General features: G+C 36.3%; 3 protein-coding genes across 3 annotated transcripts; 2 read left to right on the top strand and 1 right to left on the bottom strand.

The window, feature by feature from the left end:
* LOC109950444 lies at nucleotides 2,349-3,116 on the bottom strand. Its single transcript, XM_020569134.1, has 2 exons — nucleotides 2,731-3,116; nucleotides 2,349-2,647 (listed from the first exon to the last, which is right to left on the bottom strand). Exons 1-2 carry the CDS (start codon nucleotides 3,039-3,041, stop codon nucleotides 2,554-2,556), a joined length of 405 nt encoding a protein of 134 aa, XP_020424723.1. The 5' UTR covers nucleotides 3,042-3,116; the 3' UTR covers nucleotides 2,349-2,553.
* Nucleotides 6,109-14,280, top strand: LOC18770997 (DNA repair protein recA homolog 2, mitochondrial). Its single transcript, XM_007202878.2, has 8 exons — nucleotides 6,109-6,335; nucleotides 6,450-6,480; nucleotides 6,555-6,772; nucleotides 7,040-7,127; nucleotides 8,950-9,122; nucleotides 9,739-9,885; nucleotides 10,004-10,138; nucleotides 13,488-14,280. The coding sequence occupies exons 1-8, from the start codon at nucleotides 6,240-6,242 to the stop codon at nucleotides 13,767-13,769; spliced, it is 1,170 nt and encodes a 389-aa protein (XP_007202940.2). The 5' UTR covers nucleotides 6,109-6,239; the 3' UTR covers nucleotides 13,770-14,280.
* On the top strand, nucleotides 16,821-18,480 carry LOC18770708 (glucan endo-1,3-beta-glucosidase, basic isoform-like). Its single transcript, XM_007202262.2, has 2 exons — nucleotides 16,821-16,940; nucleotides 17,370-18,480. Exons 1-2 carry the CDS (start codon nucleotides 16,850-16,852, stop codon nucleotides 18,311-18,313), a joined length of 1,035 nt encoding a protein of 344 aa, XP_007202324.1. The 5' UTR covers nucleotides 16,821-16,849; the 3' UTR covers nucleotides 18,314-18,480.

Raw genomic sequence — 20,051 nt, 5'->3', positions numbered from 1 at the left:
TTGAAGAGCTACACTCCGAAGTCGTTTGTGTCTACGCTTCATGCGCTGCAACTTCGCCCTATCCAGATTGGCCTGCCTTTTGTCATCTTCAATTTGGCCTTCCACAAATTCCAACCGTGCCCTTGCCCTTTGGATTTCATCACCAAGTTGAAGATGCCTCTCCTTCCAAAAAGCAACAACTCTTTCAGACTCAAAACTTCCAACAAAATGGTCATTCTGTCTAGGAATGTGACATTGCTTGTCTGGTGACTCACTTGCGTGTCGAAGCCGGTCTTTGTTTGGAGGGGTGTTTATTATGCTCACATCAAACTTGGTTGTGCTTATGCTCATTCTTTGGGGGGAATGAGTTTGTTTGCTTGAGAGAGTATCAGTAGATGGAGACAGATTCGGTGGAGGAGTGAGTTTTGTGTGGAACGAGAATTTATATGAAAGGGGTGATAGTAATACCAAGAAAAGGGTTCCCGCCAAAAAATATTTGGTTGAGAATGTATAAATTAATTTTTGGTCTGATACAATCTAAGTTGAATCCTAACTAGTTTGGTTGAGTTAACTAAGTAGATGTCACTTCCATTGAGTTTGTTTCAACCACTATCAGTGGTGTCAGGAGAGTGTGAGGTTGACATGCTTGAAAAGCAAAACCTGACACCTAATTTTAAAAAATTCCCGCCAAAAAGTACATATGTTGACTACACACAAGCTTTGGTATGTTGGTCTATAAACCTATGTTCCCTTTCTCAAACGAAATTGCATATGCAATCCTCATCCTCCCAAAACAAAGAGGATTATTCAAGCATGTCAACCTCTTCAGGCGCCAACAACACAATCGAAGATGACAAATTGGAGTGGCAGGTTCTATTTCCACATTGTACTCGCCGACCCCTTCCTTTTTCAACATCATTTGGGAGTGAGGGGGACTCCGATGATCCATTACAGGCAATACATGCAGTCAGTGGCAAGCTGGATTATAATTCCAGACTGATCAATTCATGGCACGAGAAATGTGTTGAAGACGAGGCAATTTTGGCTGATCTTAACATTAGGGTGAACAAAGCGTTATCCCAAAAGAACAAGTACTTGAAGCTGAGTCATAGCAGGAAGCTGAAAGCTGAGGAGTTGGATACAGTAATGAATGATGAAATCAAAGGTTGTTTGATGAACCATATGCGATGCGAAGAGCACCATACTGAACTGGAGTTGGCATTCAACGAAGGATTCGACAAATTCCGAGCATTTGCGGCAACTACTCATACAAGTTATGATTGGAACTATGTGTCCCCTGATGCTGTGAGAAAGATACTAGACGATGGGGGTGACATGAATGAGCATAAGCACGTCAAAGCTGCTCGGAAGAAGCCGACCGATACGACTAAGTGATTGCGGCTACCGCTGTTCAGTTGGTTGAGGGTGACCGTGGTATTGCACATATACTCCCTTAATGTCATTATCTAACTTAAAATAACACAAATATCAGTTTCATTTGCTTCATATATAATTATTGGGACTATGTATTGTAAGTCATCATGTGTTATAATGTCTAACATTATATTTTGCAAATATGGAAATATTATTCAAGAAGCAGTCAATATCACAGAAAGCCGGGAATCAGTAAATGCTCCTTATCATGTCTATTTACATTAAAGAGCTGGAGTACTAATGTGTTAAAAAAAAACTGACACGTGAGTCATAAGTTACATAACATGTGCTATACATTGTTTACTGAATGGTTTATGGTTTATTTATATATAATAAAATTCCAAATATTGCTGAAGATTTATTTCGTGTATATCACTAGGGATATGAGTGGCCATAAGCATGTGAGACCTGCTAAGAAGAAGCTGACGAGTACGACCCAGTGATTGTGGCTACCGTTGTTCAGTTGGTTGGGGAGATCGTGGTATTGCTATGAGGAAGCACATAATATGTTTTGCAATCAAATGTTCTTTTGTGTGTGGAATTATGAGTATTTATGTAAGTTAGTGTACCCTTTAATATTTTTCACCTATGTATCGAAATGTAATTAGCTGCAATGTTATGTTTTTTTTTTACCCGCTGGTTTCTATTTGCTCTGTTCCAACAAAGTGCTTCGAGTATCCTTCACTTACAAAAGTGTACAAAATCGTGCCCCTAATAACCAGTCGGAAAAAGTGGCTGCTGCTGGAAATGATTACTGGTAATGGAAACAACAGCTGGCTGCTGTAATTGCTGCATTACCCTGAGGAATTGAAAAATGAATCTCTGTTAAAACAATTTTCACCCTAAACTGCCCATTTTACATGGTAAGAGTCATTGCTTCTTCACATAACTACAAATTTCAAACTTGATCAAATGTCTATGAAAATTTATAAATAGGGAGAAGACGTAAAATTAACATGTCTCCAAATGTCTTGGAAGAATGAAACCAAGCAAATTTTCATTTCAATTACCAGTGGCCATAGTAAGAGCTCATCGGTGGACATGAACAAAAACACAATAACATTCAAAAACTGAATCTATCAAACTTCACTTGATCATTAATCTTCATAACAACCACATTTCGTCTAATACAAATATCAATCATTCAGTTGGTCTGTGCATCCTGTCAAAATCGTCGAATAATGGGTCACTACGATGTATTGGAGTTGATTCGTCATTGTTCGACGGTGATGTCCTGCATAAACATCAAACACAAGCACATAAAAATTGTACCTTTTCATATTTTAGATATTATTACAAATAGTGGTAGCATCTTACGGTGTGTTCAAGGCTGGGCATTGTCTTCTATCATGACCAATGTGTCCACACTCCCGACAGTGTCTAATCCCTCGCTTCATTGCCTTTTCCTTTGCTCCCGTTATTCCTTTCGACCTTCCTTTGCACCTCACTCTCTTAGGGTCTTTCATATATTGTGTTTGAGAGCTGGACCCTCCAACTTCGTTATTACTTGGTCCATCCTTCAGCAACTTCAACTTCACCTGCAAACTTTTTAGAGTCTCTGACAGTAGCTCACATCCTTCTTCACTCATTAATGCATCCTCAACCACATCTGAAGCAAGTCGAGACATTGTACTCCGCTTTATTAGAAGGCCAGGATCTGCACAGTCTTTAATTTCGTTGCCATTTGCATCTGACACCAATCCACATTTCGCAGTTTTCTTCCACCTCTTTAAAATATATTTATCGGGCATATATTCAATCTGGTCCCTTCTGAACAATGCTAGGATGTGCTTACAAATAATTCCAACAAATTCAAATCTTTTGCAGCTACACGATGCGTGGTCAGAATCTTTGACATATACGACTTCTGCCACTCTTGTTTCCCAATTTTTCCTTTCGCTCACGTTGAACACAACTTTACACGCATCCTCTGTTTTGAGCTCTAGGAAACATGCTGTACTTTGTATTAGTTCTTGCTCAAACTTTTGAAACATTGTCCTTGTGTACAAGGTAGCCATTTGTTTGTTCATTGGCATCGGTAGAAGACATTGAGCCACTTCAAATGCATCTACGTGATCAGCAACTAACTCTTTTTCACGTTGATGAGAAAGTGCCCTCTGAAATCGTATTATGAAATCCATCAACGAATTTCTCCTTGATATGTATTGCTTGAAAAAACCATGAGAACCTTCCGCTCTTTGGCTGCTTGACATTCCAGCGGCAAAAAATTGTCGTGCGTAGGCTGGAACCCAAGATTCCCTTAAATCAAACATTGAACTTAGCCATGGATGGTCAGTCAAACCAGCCTTTGTAACCACAATATTCCATTTTGCATCAAACTCATCCTTATTGTCAGTATCCCATATGGCTTTCTGAAATTCAGGCCAATACTCCTTATAAGCGTCACGTGGTAACTTAACAGAGAACTTTGATGTGATGTGCCATATGCAAAGTCGATGAAATGTACTCGGGAAGGCTATTGAAATCGCTATGGCCATTGCCGCATCTTGATCTGTAATGATCGTTTTAGGTTCCCCACCTGGCATGGCTTTCTTAAACTCCTCAAACATCCAAACAAACGACTCAGTCGTTTCCTTGCTCAAAAATGCGCATGCTAAGACAATTGTCTGACCATGGTTATTAACTCCCAACATTGGTGCAAATGTCAAGTCGTATCGATTCGTGTTGAATGTGGTATCGAATACAACAACATCTCCATAAAACCCATACGCCCGTCTAGAAGTTGCATCTGCCCAAAAACATCGACTAAACCTGTCATGCCCATCTCCCTCAATCTTGAAATAAAAAGCCTCATTTTTTTTCTGTTCAGCCATAAAATACTCGGTCACTAGTTCAACATCGTGGTTCCTCAGCTTCCCATTCACACTACATTCATGATTGTAGATATCTTTTTTGATAAAACCGATTTTATCCATTCCTCCGGATTGCACCTCGAATATACTTACCTTCTGATGAATGGGAATATTAACTGAACCCAACTGTTTTGTGAGTACTTTTGTAGAATCTGAAATATGACGGTGTGATCTCAATAAATGCATTCTTTCTGAGGGTGTCATCTTATGATTGTGTCCCTCTGCAAAAAGAGAAATGGTATACTTCTTGCTCCCATTTGTCTTCACAACCACAATCTTTGCTTTGCAATTGCATCTACTTATTCCCCGTTGTCTTTTTCTCTCCCGAGTTTCATCCTTCCTGTATGCACCTTGTTTGCAACATACAAATTCTTTCCTCAAAATCTCTTTCTTATTTTTCCCCCAAAAGCTAGAATGAAGTCGAATACCAAAGCCAGCCAAGAATGCATATCTATTATAGAAATTGTAAACGAGGTCAAGCGAGTCAAACTTCATCCCAACTGCTGGTGTTTCCTCATTTCTTACTTTAGGAATATAAACCCTCCCATTAGCTGTTGCACATTCATCACTCTCTGAGCCCCCAGACATTTTATCTACGTATATTATTGATCCACTTCTATATTACTGCATAGCAATTATTCATTCATTAATCAGTCATTACTGCATCACAACATATCAATGCATTCCACTTACACAAAACATTGCCCAAATTGACACAAAATACGCATAGCCTAACTTCCGATTACACAAAACACAAGCAAAATTTCATAAAAGTTACGTCATCTCTTGTGAAATAATCTGGTAAAAATAACATTAGAACCAACATGTTCAACTAAGAACACAAATGTAATTCAAACCACCAATTACAGAACTTCACCCAATATCCTCTCCAACTGCTTACTCCTAATGTCATTAAGCCTAAGTTTAGGTTCTTTTACCTACATTTCATAATTTTCCACCCCGACCAACAACAATGAACTAAGTATATTGAATATTCATAAGGAAATGACACATTATTGATGCCACAAATGACGAATTTCCCACCCTCACAAAAAATAAACCTAACCCAATAAAATCAATCCAGCAAGTGAACTTACCTCTCAAAATCAATCGGGAGCTCTGAAGTCAGTCAGCTTGAAAGAATGTGGTGGACATTAGAGAAGACTCTTTGGTATTTCAGACTCCATCTCTACCAAAATCGAGGAACAACTGCTGCTGTGGCTTCTAGCTACAAAAACAGATATGCTACTTTGCTTTCATCTGGAATCTTGTCAGCTGAATGAAAAAGATAAGGGGTTTTCACTTGAGCCATAGAATCAAAACAGGGCAACAGCTAGGTAAGAGCCATTCTTCGTAATACCCAGGATACCATAGATCGCAGGCCTCCCAACGAGCTAATGACAGTGGAGTGACTATAAGGTTTGGGAGATTTGGATCCTTCTAATTGTGGGTTTGCTTTACATTCAAAAAGAAAGGATTGTGTTCTTCAGTTTTTCACAAAGAGGGAAAGAGGGGAACAACTGAAGTTGGGTTTCTAACGGGTTAGATTTCAACCCGATTCTACATGCACCCTCTTTTAAAAACTCACCGTTGGATGAAATCCAACGGCTCTTACATACCCCTCAAAAACACCCCTTATAACTTCCCACTCACTATAGAAGCTCCCAACAAAGAAATACACAATGACTTTCATCTTTTAATGGCAATTTTGAGTCGTTATGGGCTAAGGTGAGAAAAAAAGGTGCAACAGCTAAGGCCCAAAACCACAAGGAGCAACTGTAGAGAGTGGCCAAAGACGCACTACATGTGTAGAGCGGGGAAAGTTCAGACTTGAGAGCAGAGAGCCGAAATGGCGCCACACTTTCAGAACTCAAAAACCCTAAAACCCTCAAAAGGTTCTCTTCCTTCTTAAACCCTCAGACCACATTTATTCACGAAATTACCCATCAGGAAATGGGGTTGCTCTTCCGTCCTCTACTTGCACAACGTCTTGGTCTGGCTTTCTTCAAGCAACCTCGCCTCTCTTCTCTACTCTGCTCGGTCCACCAGGTTGGTTGGTCTCTCTCTCTGATTGTTTTCTTCAAGAAACCTACAGTAGAATAAATTCTTTTTAATTCAAAATAAGTAACATTTATTTTCATTGTTTTGGTGTTTTTGCTCCAGAGAGGAAGAAGATATTCGACAACTTGCGTTGGTAGTTTTCACATTGCTTCCGTTGGAATTTAGAGTTTGTTATGTGCAGAAATTTTGATGCTTTATTGTTCACAGCTGAATGTGATGGTCTGCTGGATGGTGATGATAATGATGATGCCAAAGCAAGAGAAAAAGATGCTGCACTGCGTTTGGCTCTCTCACGGCTTTCTGGCGATTTCGGTAGAGAGTCTATGTTGTCTTTGCAGCGGTTTTTTCGCTCAAGACGTCCACCGATCATCTCCACTGGCTCCTTGAAGCTTGATTTAGCTCTTGGGATTGGAGGATTACCAAAGGTAGTTAATTGTGTACCTATTACTTCTTCATTAAAACTAATTTTAGCCACCTCTTTACCCCAATCTACCCGGAAATTTCGAAATTCTGCATATGGCTTGATGATGGTAGGATTTGATACAGGCCTGTTGTAGGATGAAAACAGACAGGTTACTAATAATTTCAAACATAGGTGCATTGAATTCATGTGATTTTCTTTTTTATCTGCAAATGGATGAAATAGTGTCAATTTTAGAACTCTAGTCTGAAATGTACATTGCCCTCTGCAGGGAAGAATCGTTGAAATTTATGGGCAAGAAGCATCTGGGAAGACCACACTTGCACTTCACATCATCAAGGAAGCTCAAAAGCTTGGAGGTGTGTATTTAATTTGTGGTCTCATTCTTTGTATAGGAAGTGGAGACAATAATATATTCACTGACTCAGTTTGATAAGGAACATGGAAGATGCCATTTTGCTCATCTCTGTAAAACTCTGGTCATCCACTGTACATAAACTAAATATTTTATGCTTTAGTTTTGTTCTGTGTGTGTATAATATTGCATAGGGAAATGAAGTTTTATAGAAGAGAAGGGAATTGCCCCCAGTACATGAAGGTACACACAGTAGGAGCATATATCTATAGAAAACAGAAATTTCTGAATGGTAGAACATGAGATGAAATACAAAACTGATATCCATTGATTTAGGGACGAGAGGATAATATAGTTTTAATTGGTGGACTCTATAGGACCACACTATTTTCCCTCCATTTATACAACATAATACAGTGAGTGATAGCCTTCCAAATAGAGCTACTGCGATTCTTATTGAGTAACCACAACCACATATAGTATGGGTCTTCCACCCACTACTAACCTCAACCTATTAGCCAATATCTTAACTATCCCTTCATACACACTGTGAGTGTAAGTTTTGGTCTGAAATCTTTAATGAGAAGGTCCAGGTTTCTTCAGGGTTAGAGCAGTGGAGGCACTGAAACTTTTTGTAAAGGAATCAAGATCCTAAAAAATTCCTAGCAAACTGTTGCAACATCTCTCTCAAGGGCAGGCCTACAGACCTGGAAATTTCCATATTAACAACATTAGGGTCCCAAGTCATATGACCATTCAAATCATGGAAAAACCTCAAAGATTCCTGTATCCGCAAATGGATGTTCCAACCAGCATGTTCCTCTGTATTACTAGATTGAAAATTTGAAACATCCCTACATGAAAACTTATTTCATTCTAGCACCTGGTAAGAAATATTGAATGACTTCATGGTATCTGTTTTTATGTTCATTTCTTTCTATTTGTCTTCGTAGGAGCAAATCCCTATATGTGACTCATAGGGGCACTTGTTCCATATAACAGAGCTTGGTATTTTTTTATAGGAAAAAGTTACAATGAATGCAACTTACCCATAAGGCTTGCCATCTTCTTGACTCCGTCCTTAACAGAGACCATTTGCTCTTAATGAAATTCACTATTTAACCCAAAAATGCTTCAAAGCAAAGCACATACAGAGAGTTATAATGTGATCTGGTATAGACCCTCATACTTGAACTTTTAGAACTTACTAACTACTCAGTGGAACAATGTAGTTGGTAATATCTATATCTTACTAAGAAGAGATGTTACTCTAACCATGCAATCTTAAGGTCTCTTTCTCCATTTGCCTCTGTCTCTCTCTGTGTGTATCGTTTGTATATTATATATATAAAAATATATATTTTATATATTTTGAGTGTGAAATATGTGCAATTTTCTTGCATCTCCTTCACTCCTGTGAAATTAAATTATTTAGTAAAATGTTATTTAAGTGCCCTGGGCTTTCGTATTTTCTAATCTTCCTTCCTATTATGAGAAGTCTCATACAAGTTAGATAGAAAATGTTTCTTTTAGTTTTCTCATAAGGGAAAGCACACATACACACACACATATAAATTAAGGGCAGTTAAAATCTTAGTAGTTCATCTCTCTTAGAAACTATAAATGAAACCAATATAAGGCTTAATTACTTTCACCTAATCATTTGATGTTTTGACCTATTTCTCATTTATTTGGTTGTTATGTATGGGGCTGGTATATCATATGCCCTGCTAGCCATTTGTTTAATTCTGATAATTATATTGCCCTATATCGCCTCTTTTCAGTTCATTATTATAATTGCTTAACCAGACTGTCCTTTTGGCCAGGATATTGTGCGTATCTTGATATAGAGAATGCAATGGATCCTTCACTTGCAGAATCTATGGGTGTAAACACAGAAAACCTTCTTTTTTCACATCCCAGTTCAGCTGAGAATGTGCTAAATGTGGTTGACACTCTGACTAAAAGTGGTTCTTTGGATGTAATTGTGGTTGATAGTGTAAGTGATTAAAACTAAATATGCTTGTCGCGTTATTCATTGGAGAATTTGCTTCTTTTGATGTTACACTTTGTTGAGATTGGATATTTTGGATGTCTCTTACCAACATAGCTTCCCAGCTTTTGCTTTCCATTGTCCATGAAGAAAAGACACATCTACCTGTTTTTAAACACCAATAACTGCATAAAAAATGCTGATATATAGACAAACATATTATACATACATGATAGTGGTGCTCAGCCCTCTGTTTGAGGGAGCCTTTGTCATTTGGCAAAGATATGCTATCATCAAGTTATGAACAGGAAAGGTGACATTGTCAAATTGATGTATTTTAAATACCAATCAAAGAAGGTATACCCGTGGTGTGATTAGACAAACTAGGAATTGAAATGCTCTTCGACTTGTAACTAATGAGATATATAAAGATAAGTTAATTGAGTTGACTGTTGGATGTAAATTAGAGCGTTCATTATTGGACTTGCCCTTTCCTTTTCTTTAATGGGATGAATTTATGCTGCTGTGTTGTCATGGATGTAGATGATACTATTAATTGTTTTAGAGTATTTCACGGATAAAGAAACTAACAATTATTGCTTGGGATACTTTGATATTTCAGGTAGCCGCCCTGGTCCCCCAGTGCGAACTTGATGTTGTAATTGATGGTGCATACCGAGATGCACAGTCAAGAATTATAACCCAAGCATTACGAAAAATACATTCTTCATTATCCCGTTCTCGAACTCTTATCGTTTTTGTTAATCAGGTTATTGCCACCCTACTTGAACATTTTTACCTATTTATTGTCTGTTATAAATTCTGTCTTTTAAGCTGCAGAAGGAGAAATGATGTTTACTATCTAATATTTTATTTTGGGTATCTAGGTTAGATCAAGTCCAAGCACAGGGCAAGATTTTGGACCTATGGATGAGGTTACTTGTGGTGGAAATGCCTTGAGATTCTATGCAGCAGTACGACTGAGAATAAAAAGGACACGGTTGCTTAAGACTGAGGATAAGGTAAATCTTTTATTAGTTTAGTAATGACAAGAATACATACAAGCTATCAAAGGTTATTTTGAGATAGGCTCATTTTGTGAACAAATTTATTGATGTTATGCTGCGCTTAATGCTTCTTGATGCTTCATGCTGTTGTGCTGTTGGTCTCTTTCGATCAGTCAAATCGCTGTTGGGCAAATATATCGGCATATCTGTTAAGACTATCTAATAGTTCTCTGCAAAAAGCCAGTTTCTTTGATGTTCTGAGCACAGTTTTAAAAAGCATTGACTAGGTGCGCCTTGAGGCGAGCATTTTGTTTAGCTAACTTACCATTTAACTTACGTGAAACCACTGACGCTGTCAGATGCATTACAAATTGCGGCTGAGGTGCTGCAAATTGCAGCTGATGTGTAAGTGAGGCAAGGAAGAAGAGTGTTCGTGCCCTACTTCTTTTGTTCAAAGCGCCGTTGTAGTGCCTTAGCTCAGGCTGGTTCAAAGTGAAACTTGCCGTTTCACTTAAAGGCTTAAAAAACAGCCTTTAATTATTCTAATTTTTGAAACACTAAAGTTTCCTTTGGCACAACCTCTTCTTTCATCCCAAGTCCCACCTACTCGATACTAACAGCCTAAATATCCGTGTCAATCCTTAAGTTTTCAACTGCACAACCCCCTCTTCCTCTCCCACGTTCCACTCGAGAAATAAAGTGGTATGAATAATTGCATTGTTTGTTTTTGTAACGATATCATTTGACTGAATGAATATCTTGTGTGTTGGGATTGATTTTTATGCTTAATAACAGTTAGCACTTATAGGGCTCGTTTGGTACACAAGACCGTCTTGGCATGGACTATGCTTAGGGACTGGCTTGGCTTGGTCTAAGTTGGATAACACTTATCATGCGTTTGGTGTATGCTTGGACTAGGACTATAATTTTTTTATTTTTTCAAAAATATCTATATATATGTATATATGTATTTTATAATATATATGTATATATACATACATATAATATATATATGTATATACATGTATATAAGTATATTATATATTTTAAATAATATAAACGTACATACATATATATAAGTGTATATAGGTGTATATATGTATATTATAATATACATGGTTATAATACATATACATATATTTATATATATATATATGTATGTATATTATAATATATAATATATATATGGGTATGTTATAATAATAATAATAATAATAATATACATGTATATACGTGTATATATGTATATTATATATGTATGTATATATACATACATATATATTATATATATTATAAAATACATATATATATTATATATATATTATAAAATACATATGTATATATAATATATGTATAATATATGTATATATATATTATAATATACATATATATACGTATATACATGTATGTAATATATTATAATATATACATGGGTATAATACATATACATTATACATATGTATATTATAATAGATAATATATATGGGTATGTTATAATAATAATATACATTATATACGTGTATATATGTATATTATAATATATATGTACATATAGTATAAATATATAATGTATATGTGTATATACGTGTGTATATGTATATTATAATACATACATGGGTATAATATATACACATATATGTATATATACTTATACAGTCCCCTTCTATTGAGGGATCCCTCAAATAATTTTATTTGAAGGACGCCCTTTAGGGTACCCTACAATTTTTTTCTCAATGATCCAAACTATCTATTTTTTAGGTCTTCATTCATAGATCATCCTTACAAAAAATTAGACAAATCGGAAATCGTTTCGACATCCAATTATGTCTTACAAAATCAATGAACACGGTGCTTCAAGAAAATGCTAAAATTTCAATAACTTAATTGAGTAATCAAATGATATCGGATTCAAGTGATTTTTTTGTAGAGATGATCTTTGAATGAGTATCTACAAAATAGACGGTTTGGATTAGTGAAATACAATCCGGAGTGGGGCCTACAAGGAGTGTCCCTCAAATAAGCTTATTTGAGGGATCCCTCAATGGAAGCTCTCTGTATATTTATATATATATGTATTATAATAATAATATATATATATATATATATTACATATATACATGTATGCTATTATTATAATATTAATATGCATGTGTATATGGGTATATTATAATAATAATATACGTGTATATATCTATATGTATTTATATATTATATATGTATATATGTGTTTATATATATACATGTATATACGTGTATATATGTACATTAATATATAATATAATATATATTACATATATACATGTATACATGTATGCTATTATTATAATATTAATATGTATGTGTATATGAGTATATTATAATAATAATATATGTGTATATATCTATATGTATTTATATATATTATATATGTATATATGTGTATATATATACTTGTATACGTGTATATACATGTATATATGTACATTATAGTATATGTGTATGTAATAATAATAATAATAGTAATATATGTTATTAGTATTACAATATAATATATGCATCTCATACATTGGTAAACATAGGACTAGCTAATCCTCCCTTTCTACATGGGATTAGTAGTCCCCTCCTAAGGAGGTGTTTTTGGTGGGCCCGGTATTAGCAATCCCATCTAAGACTAGAATTAAATGAAACAAATATGGTACTAAATTTAGTCCAAGCCAGTCCAAGCCAAGCCTGTGTACCAAACGACCCCATATTGAACTATTTTATTATATTATTTATGTATGTTTTAAATTAAAATAATACATGTTCGAAAAGGCAGATACATCGCCTTACGGGGTCAAAAACATCTCGCCCTTTAAAACATTGCTTCTGAGCAGTTGGAGTGGTAAAGAAGAGTACCACAATGCTGCAATAAATGGAATGCAATAGGGCTGCAAAGAGAAAGCAGTAAAATAAAAAGTTTGCTTCTGCAATTGAAGCATACTTTTGTCCATGAATTTCAGTGTGTGCAATCTCATGTCCTTCCCTGAAAGTTGAGCACCAAGAGAGCATGGTGTCGTCATTCCTCCACAGGTTAATGTGGTTTAGGGCCACTTTTCGAGCATTTCACTTGACAATTATGTAGATGTATCAAAAACTCTATTGCTTAGTATTAGGTTGAGCTACTTAGACAGTGGTGGTAAAAGCTCCTTAATGCATTGTGTGTGGGGCATTTACATTTCCATAAACAGATGCAGAACACTATGGATATTCAATTTATATGATAACTGAAGTTTCCATCTTTTAGTTGACTCTCTACTTTAAAATTTTGCTTGCCAGATTTTTTACTGTTTCCGTCTGAGGAATTCTATTCTTTCATTTGATCATAAATTCCATCTTGGTATAGGTTACAGGTCTTGGGATTTCTGTGCAAGTGGTGAAAAATAAATTAGCACCTGCGATGAAGAAGGCTGATCTGGGGATACAGTTTGGGAGAGGCTTATGCCTTGAATCTGAGGTATTTCAGTTGGCTTGTGAGCATGGTCTCATTGCCAAAGAAGGAAGCAGTTACCTCATAGGACGAAAGGTGTTTAGTACTGAACATGCAGCTGAACAGTATCTGGCCAAAAATGATGCGCTTTTTGACAAGGCAGTTACAATTTTAAGGAAAATGATGTTTGAAAGATAGTCGGGTTACGGAGATCTCGAGTGAAGAGCATTATTCAATGTGAAATTGAAATTGGAGGGCCCTAGCTACATCCGATGGCACAATGCTGCTTGAAGGATCTTTGTGATGACATTTGCAATGGATTGCCTTCCTGTTTAGGCGGTAACATCTCTATTAAAGATTTGGAGGCTAAATGTGACCCAGTCCATTGACATTGGAAGTTCCCTCCATCATCCATGACCTTACAGTGATCATGATTCATATGCAAGTATAATTGAGCCACGCTCTGGTGTGTCGGACAACTAAATTGCAGCACAGTGCATTTGTACGTGTATATAGAAACTTGATTATGTATGAGTTGGACTTTATTTTCTACATTGTTTGTGAGAAGCGTACATCTTGATGAAACTTTGCAGGTATCTCAGATTTTGAATACAAATCATCAGTAGCTAATTGCTATACAAGCTGACAGAAGGCATTGCGCATGCCCACACCCATTTTCTGATATAAAATCAAAGTGAATTCTGGCATCAGATGTCCATCTTTAATGCCTTCTCTGTTGTATTATCTTTTAGTTTTATTTTAGTTTTTGTTTTGAAAACAAAAATTATTTACAAGGAGGATCCTCTCAGGATCTATAGTGCCTTCTATCATACAACTTTTTAGTAGAAACACTAAAAGGAAGGAGGCTTAGGGCCGAGAGTGATTTTTAAAAAACAATTTGAGAAGGCCTACTTTTCCATATGGATGCACACAATAGAAACATTGCTTGGATCAAACCACCGAAGAAGCTTGGATCTCGCATGAAAACATGACGGGTCCAAGTTTCTTGTCCCACAAGCAAAGTGTCAATACGGACGCCAAAGACGCTGGGCATCCTATAGGTGACAACAGTGCAATCAGGGGAGGTGGGGGAGGCTGAAAACGCCACGGCAGTGATAACGCTGTCATGGTATGGGAGGTTGATTCTTTGACGCGTAAAGGGGTTGAAGAAGGATTTGGAGCTTGGATTTGGAGCTGTGGTTTTTAGGGTTTAACCAAGCATGATTTGATTCCCTGGAGAATTCTCCAAGCAAGAACAACATGGGAATGTTTTTGTTGATTTCCCCTTTGTGATGAGATTTATAGGGAAGACCCATTATCGACGCAGAAGAAATTGTAAACGGCAAACAAAGAGAAAGGAAAAACGTTGAGGACTGATGAGTCTAGCAGAAAGTGATACATACAATTGTACAACTTGTTAAGACTTGAGAGTAAAATGGCCAAATGTATAGAGGCTTAATCCTTTCCCAACTATATAAAGTTAGTCGGATTTCTTATTAGGTGAGTAAAGTTTTGTCAAGGATAATTGTTGTGAATTGGTTCATCCGTGGTTTCTAAATTCTAAAAGGTTTTGCCCTCCACATTCTATCCATATGAAATGAGGAGTGAGGTAAAAACCGGGATCCTTCTAATTTCTTTTCTTTTATACAAAGCTGTTGTATATAAAAAAAAGTTAAAATTAAACTATGTAAATATGGACAAGAATTGTGTCCTAAAAAGAGGCTTTCATATCAAAATCCTAATGCTTTATAATAACCGTATTTCTTTTAATTTTTGGCTCAACGACTAGAAGTACTCTCTCTATTTCCCACTATTTTTTTAATTTTATTTTTGGTCTAAACCCACAGGACCTGGTGGAATATTCTTCGATTCACAATGCACCAGGGCAAGTCTTATGTATATATACTTTTATGTTTTACTTTTTTTTAAAAAAAAATTGTCCATAAGCCAAGCTTTATTTTTGTTTTTATTATTATTTTTTGAATAAAAACGATGGTCTAAATTACAGAGAATGAGCATTTCTCAAGCACACACAACTAGGATGCTATTGGGGTTCGAATCTGAGACCTCTGATCTGTAAGTCAAAGCCATTTTTTCACCGGACTAGGCAGACTAAGCTTTACTGATCTAAGGCAAGAGTACAAGGAAAATAGGATGATGATTACAGCTACCAGTGGCAAAATCCACAAGCAAGAAGCCAAACTAACTACTAAAAACCACATTTGGCTAATTAGCCGTAATTGTCGCCTAAAATGCCAAATGAGCCATCAGATGGTGGTTGGCGATCAATTTCAATATTTCAAGTCATTTAAACGTAAGAAAGGAGCAACATATATACTCCTAGACCACATTAAGTCAAGTCTATGAAGTCAGTCAATGCAACTTATAGTGCTTAGAGTTTTTCTTTCTTATTTGTATTACTAATAATCATGGCTTGCTTGACTATTAGATCTATTTCAGAAATTTTTGTTATCAGTTTTGGTCCACAATTAATGCATCCTCACCCAACAAATAATACTCTACAGCTATATACACAAAACACATAAACACTAACTATGAACACGTAAAACCCTATGCCATGTTTGGTGCTTATAATTGGATTGAAATTGATAACTCACAAGATTCAAGTTAAGTTGAAGTCAGAAATGAAGGTAGAATTGAAGGATTTTTCATTGTGTGGGTGTTAAAAGAGATTAGTTAAGGTGTGTATGTGGGGATTATCATTGGCCCAATACCTTCAATTTGCACAAGATTTGAAAGTTTGCCTCAATTTCTTCCTTTAATATATACATCTTAAATCGAGTGAGCTATCTGATCCAATCCAATCATAGACACCATATGTGCCCTCCGTATACTCTTATACTATATGAGGGAACAAATCAAAATCTGTACATCTATATGCATAAAGTATATGGTGTTAAAAGCTTCAATTTTGCATAGTCTACATGCACATCAGTGATGGAGAGTGGAGCCTACAAATTGAGACGTGGTTAGAAGACTATAGACATCAAGAACACAAATACAGTTGAGTCTCCACCACTTGTCTCTGTGGAAGAAAAGTCCAATAGGGTGTGTTTCGGGCAGGACCGTGCTGATTAATGCAACGTTTTCTGAGCTATACTAAGTTTTGTAATTTCTTGGTGGAATTTTTTAATTACCATGGACTGCATCTTTGAGTCTTTGGCTCCATCTATAAAGAGGGAACCTCAGAACTTGGAGAAGCAGTGCCTCTTTCCTTCTTAGCTTACTTCAACTTTCGACCAGCAAAAATTTGCACAATGGCCAAGTCACATGTAGTTGGCAAAAGCCCTTCCATGGTTTCCATAATGCTGCTTTGTGGTCTGCTAATGGCTACCCTTGCCACAACAGGTTGTCTATTTTCTCACATAGACAAGAAATAGGAAGAGAGAAAAACATGGGAATATATTATTTTGTGTTTTTTTCTTATTATTTAAAGTATTGTTAATTGTTTCTTTAATTCTATTATATTATTATTTTTTATTTGATATAAATGTAAAACATGCACATCACCGGAACTTTGTCAAAAATTTCTCTTAAATTGTAGTATATACTACATATATACATGTATACCTTGTATATGCATGCATGACTTCCAAGTTTGTAGTGCCTTAGCATACTTTTGTTTTGTTCGGATACAAGTGATAGTCTAAAAGCTTTCGCTTGTCTCTTGTATGTATATATGTACTTAATTTTTTCAGCATACATGGATGCTATTAAATTTCTATTCACAAAGCGAAAATAAGAAAAACTGACGTATATTTGAATCCGATCATGCAGAAGCAATTGGTGTTTGTTATGGAACACTTGGAGACAACTTACCTCCACCAGGAGAAGTAATAGCTCTCTACAAGCAATACAACATCCAAAGAATGAGGCTCTATGCTCCTAACTTTGACGCACTCCAAGCCCTCCAAGGCTCCCCAATTGAGCTCATTCTAGGTGTAGAAAATGAGCGCCTTGAAGACATTTCTTCTAGCCAAGCCAGTGCAGATGATTGGGTCCAAAAGAATGTCCAAAGCTATAGCAATGTCAATTTCAAATACATTGCGGTTGGAAATGAAGTAAAAGCCTCAGAAGCACCCTTTGTTGGCCCAGCAATGGACAAAATTCAAAATGCAATTTCTAAGGCTGGTCTTGCAAACAAAATCAAAGTCTCCACTGCGGTTCACCCTGTAATTCTTGAAAAATCCTTCCCTCCATCAGAGGGCTCATTCGGGCAAGACTATCGTCCATTTCTGGATCCGATCATCAGCTTCTTAGTGCAAAACAAATCTCCGTTACTCTTTAACATGTACCCGTATTTCAGTTACATTGGCGATCGCAACAATATTAAACTTGAGTATGCTCTTTTTACATCTCCCTCAGTTGTAGTGAATGATGGGCAGCTAGGGTATCAAAACCTGTTTGATGCACTCTTGGATGCGGCTTACTCAGCATTAGAGAAGGCTGGAGGCGGTTCTCTAGAAATCGTCGTATCAGAGACTGGTTGGCCCTCGGCTGGCGGGGATGGGACAGTGACAACGATGGAGAATGCGAGAATTTACAACTCAAATTTGATCCAGCACGTGAAGGGAGGGACGCCAAAGAGACCTGGAGGCCCCATAGAGACTTATATATTTGCCATGTTTAATGAGAATCAGAAACCTGGAGAAGAGACTGAGAGAAACTTTGGGCTGTTCTTTCCAAACAAACAGCCTGTATATCCCATTGATTTCAATTAAGGGTGGAAACTCTAGTGTTCTAAGGGTACTTGTAACCCTAAATAAAAGCTAAGTGTCTTCTGATATATGGGCAAGTTTTTTATTTATTTATGAAATCTAAGGCAAAAGCCAAATGTCTTGTGATGTATCCAGGGGGAATATATAATGACGAAGGATTTACAGAATTTACTACTTATAAGATGAAGTTTACTAGGTTTTTTTGAGTGGCCAAAGTTAGAAAGAGGAAAAGGAAAAACTAACACACAGGTACTATGAAAATCTGAATTTAGAACCACTTGAAAGCAGTTCAAAGTCCTGAGCTAATCCAACAACCCCAGGTTCTTTAGGAATTAAATTTCAATCACATATACATATGTCAATCACAAAAGCTCGGTAATATTGTATCACTCATCCTGTCACGACTTTCTTTGGTTGACCCGGAATCTCGGATACCAAACCAAACTGTAATGGGATGGGAAAACGTAATGAATAATGTGAATAATAGCACAAACTCAACTCACACAAAGATATGTACAAGAAGAAAACTTATTAGTTTTCAAATCATAATGATGATGAGGGTACTCTATCAGGGGATAAAGGTTCTCTCTAATCGCCTTGGCAAGGTGAGGGGAGGGCAGGCTACTGGTTAGTCTAATGACTTTTTCCTTATGCATAAAGAAACTCGCCTAATTCTATGGGCTCGTGTCCCATTTTAGTATTAATAATAAAATATCATTTTTTATCACAGAAAAGAACAACCTAAATATGCCCTTTTGTTGGCAACATAATTACTATTAAGTGATTGCAAAGGTATCTTAAGTAGCCTAGCAATGAATAGCTACATGCATTTCCTCTCCATTAGCTAGTGAAAAATTTCCAAGATAAATATATAATTCCTCAAAAACTACAAAAGATTTCGTACAACTAGCAGAAATTGTTGCAATATTAGTAATCTTCCACAAAGACAAGTGGTGGAGATTTAAAAGTGTTATGGTCTTCTGATCATGTCTCCTTTTTAAACTCCAGAATGAAAAATGTTAGGGGTGGTCCCTGCAAATCAAATGAAAAATATAACTTAATTTTTATATGCAAACAATTCTATCGAAATTAATTATTTATACGAGGGGATTTTCAATTAGGATATGAGGAACAAACTCAAAATTAATTGTCAATAATAGCCAATGGATCCAGCCTAGTAAAAAAGGATCTTAACTTGTAGTGGTCTCAAATTCGAATTATGACATCCTTGTAGAGTGTGTGAGAAACCTTTCTCCCTCTAATAATTTCTCTTGTATTCAAAACATCATTTCAATTATTAATCCGAACCTCTTTGTATGAGTGACTCTTTCTACCTTCACTTAATACAAATCCTCACCCTTTACGTTGTAAATTCCTAGTAAAATTTAATAATATCCTATTGTTTATACAATATTCAACCGAGTACATTCGGCACTAGGAATCGAAGCATGAACAGTGCAAGCCTACCGAAGATAACATTAGCAACACCATGTGCCCCTCCGAGGCAACAACTGCTTGCCGAAGGTAGTTACTGAAGCTCTCGACTACAAAACATAAGACTACGGACATGCGTCACCCCACTACAGTCTGCATAAAGTCCTGCATCGAAACTTTGTGCAAAACTCTCATTTTCATTCCCTGTAAATAGGGAACAGTGCCGAATTAAAAAGGGATAACTACTTTTCACCTTTACTGTTACTCTGCCAAAATTACCACATATACTCACTGACTTAAGCATCGG

The sequence above is a fragment of the Prunus persica genome, chromosome G7, assembly GCF_000346465.2.
Source record: "Prunus persica cultivar Lovell chromosome G7, Prunus_persica_NCBIv2, whole genome shotgun sequence".
NCBI classification, from domain to species: Eukaryota; Viridiplantae; Streptophyta; class Magnoliopsida; order Rosales; family Rosaceae; genus Prunus; species Prunus persica.
This window is presented reverse-complemented; position numbering and strand designations above follow the sequence as displayed.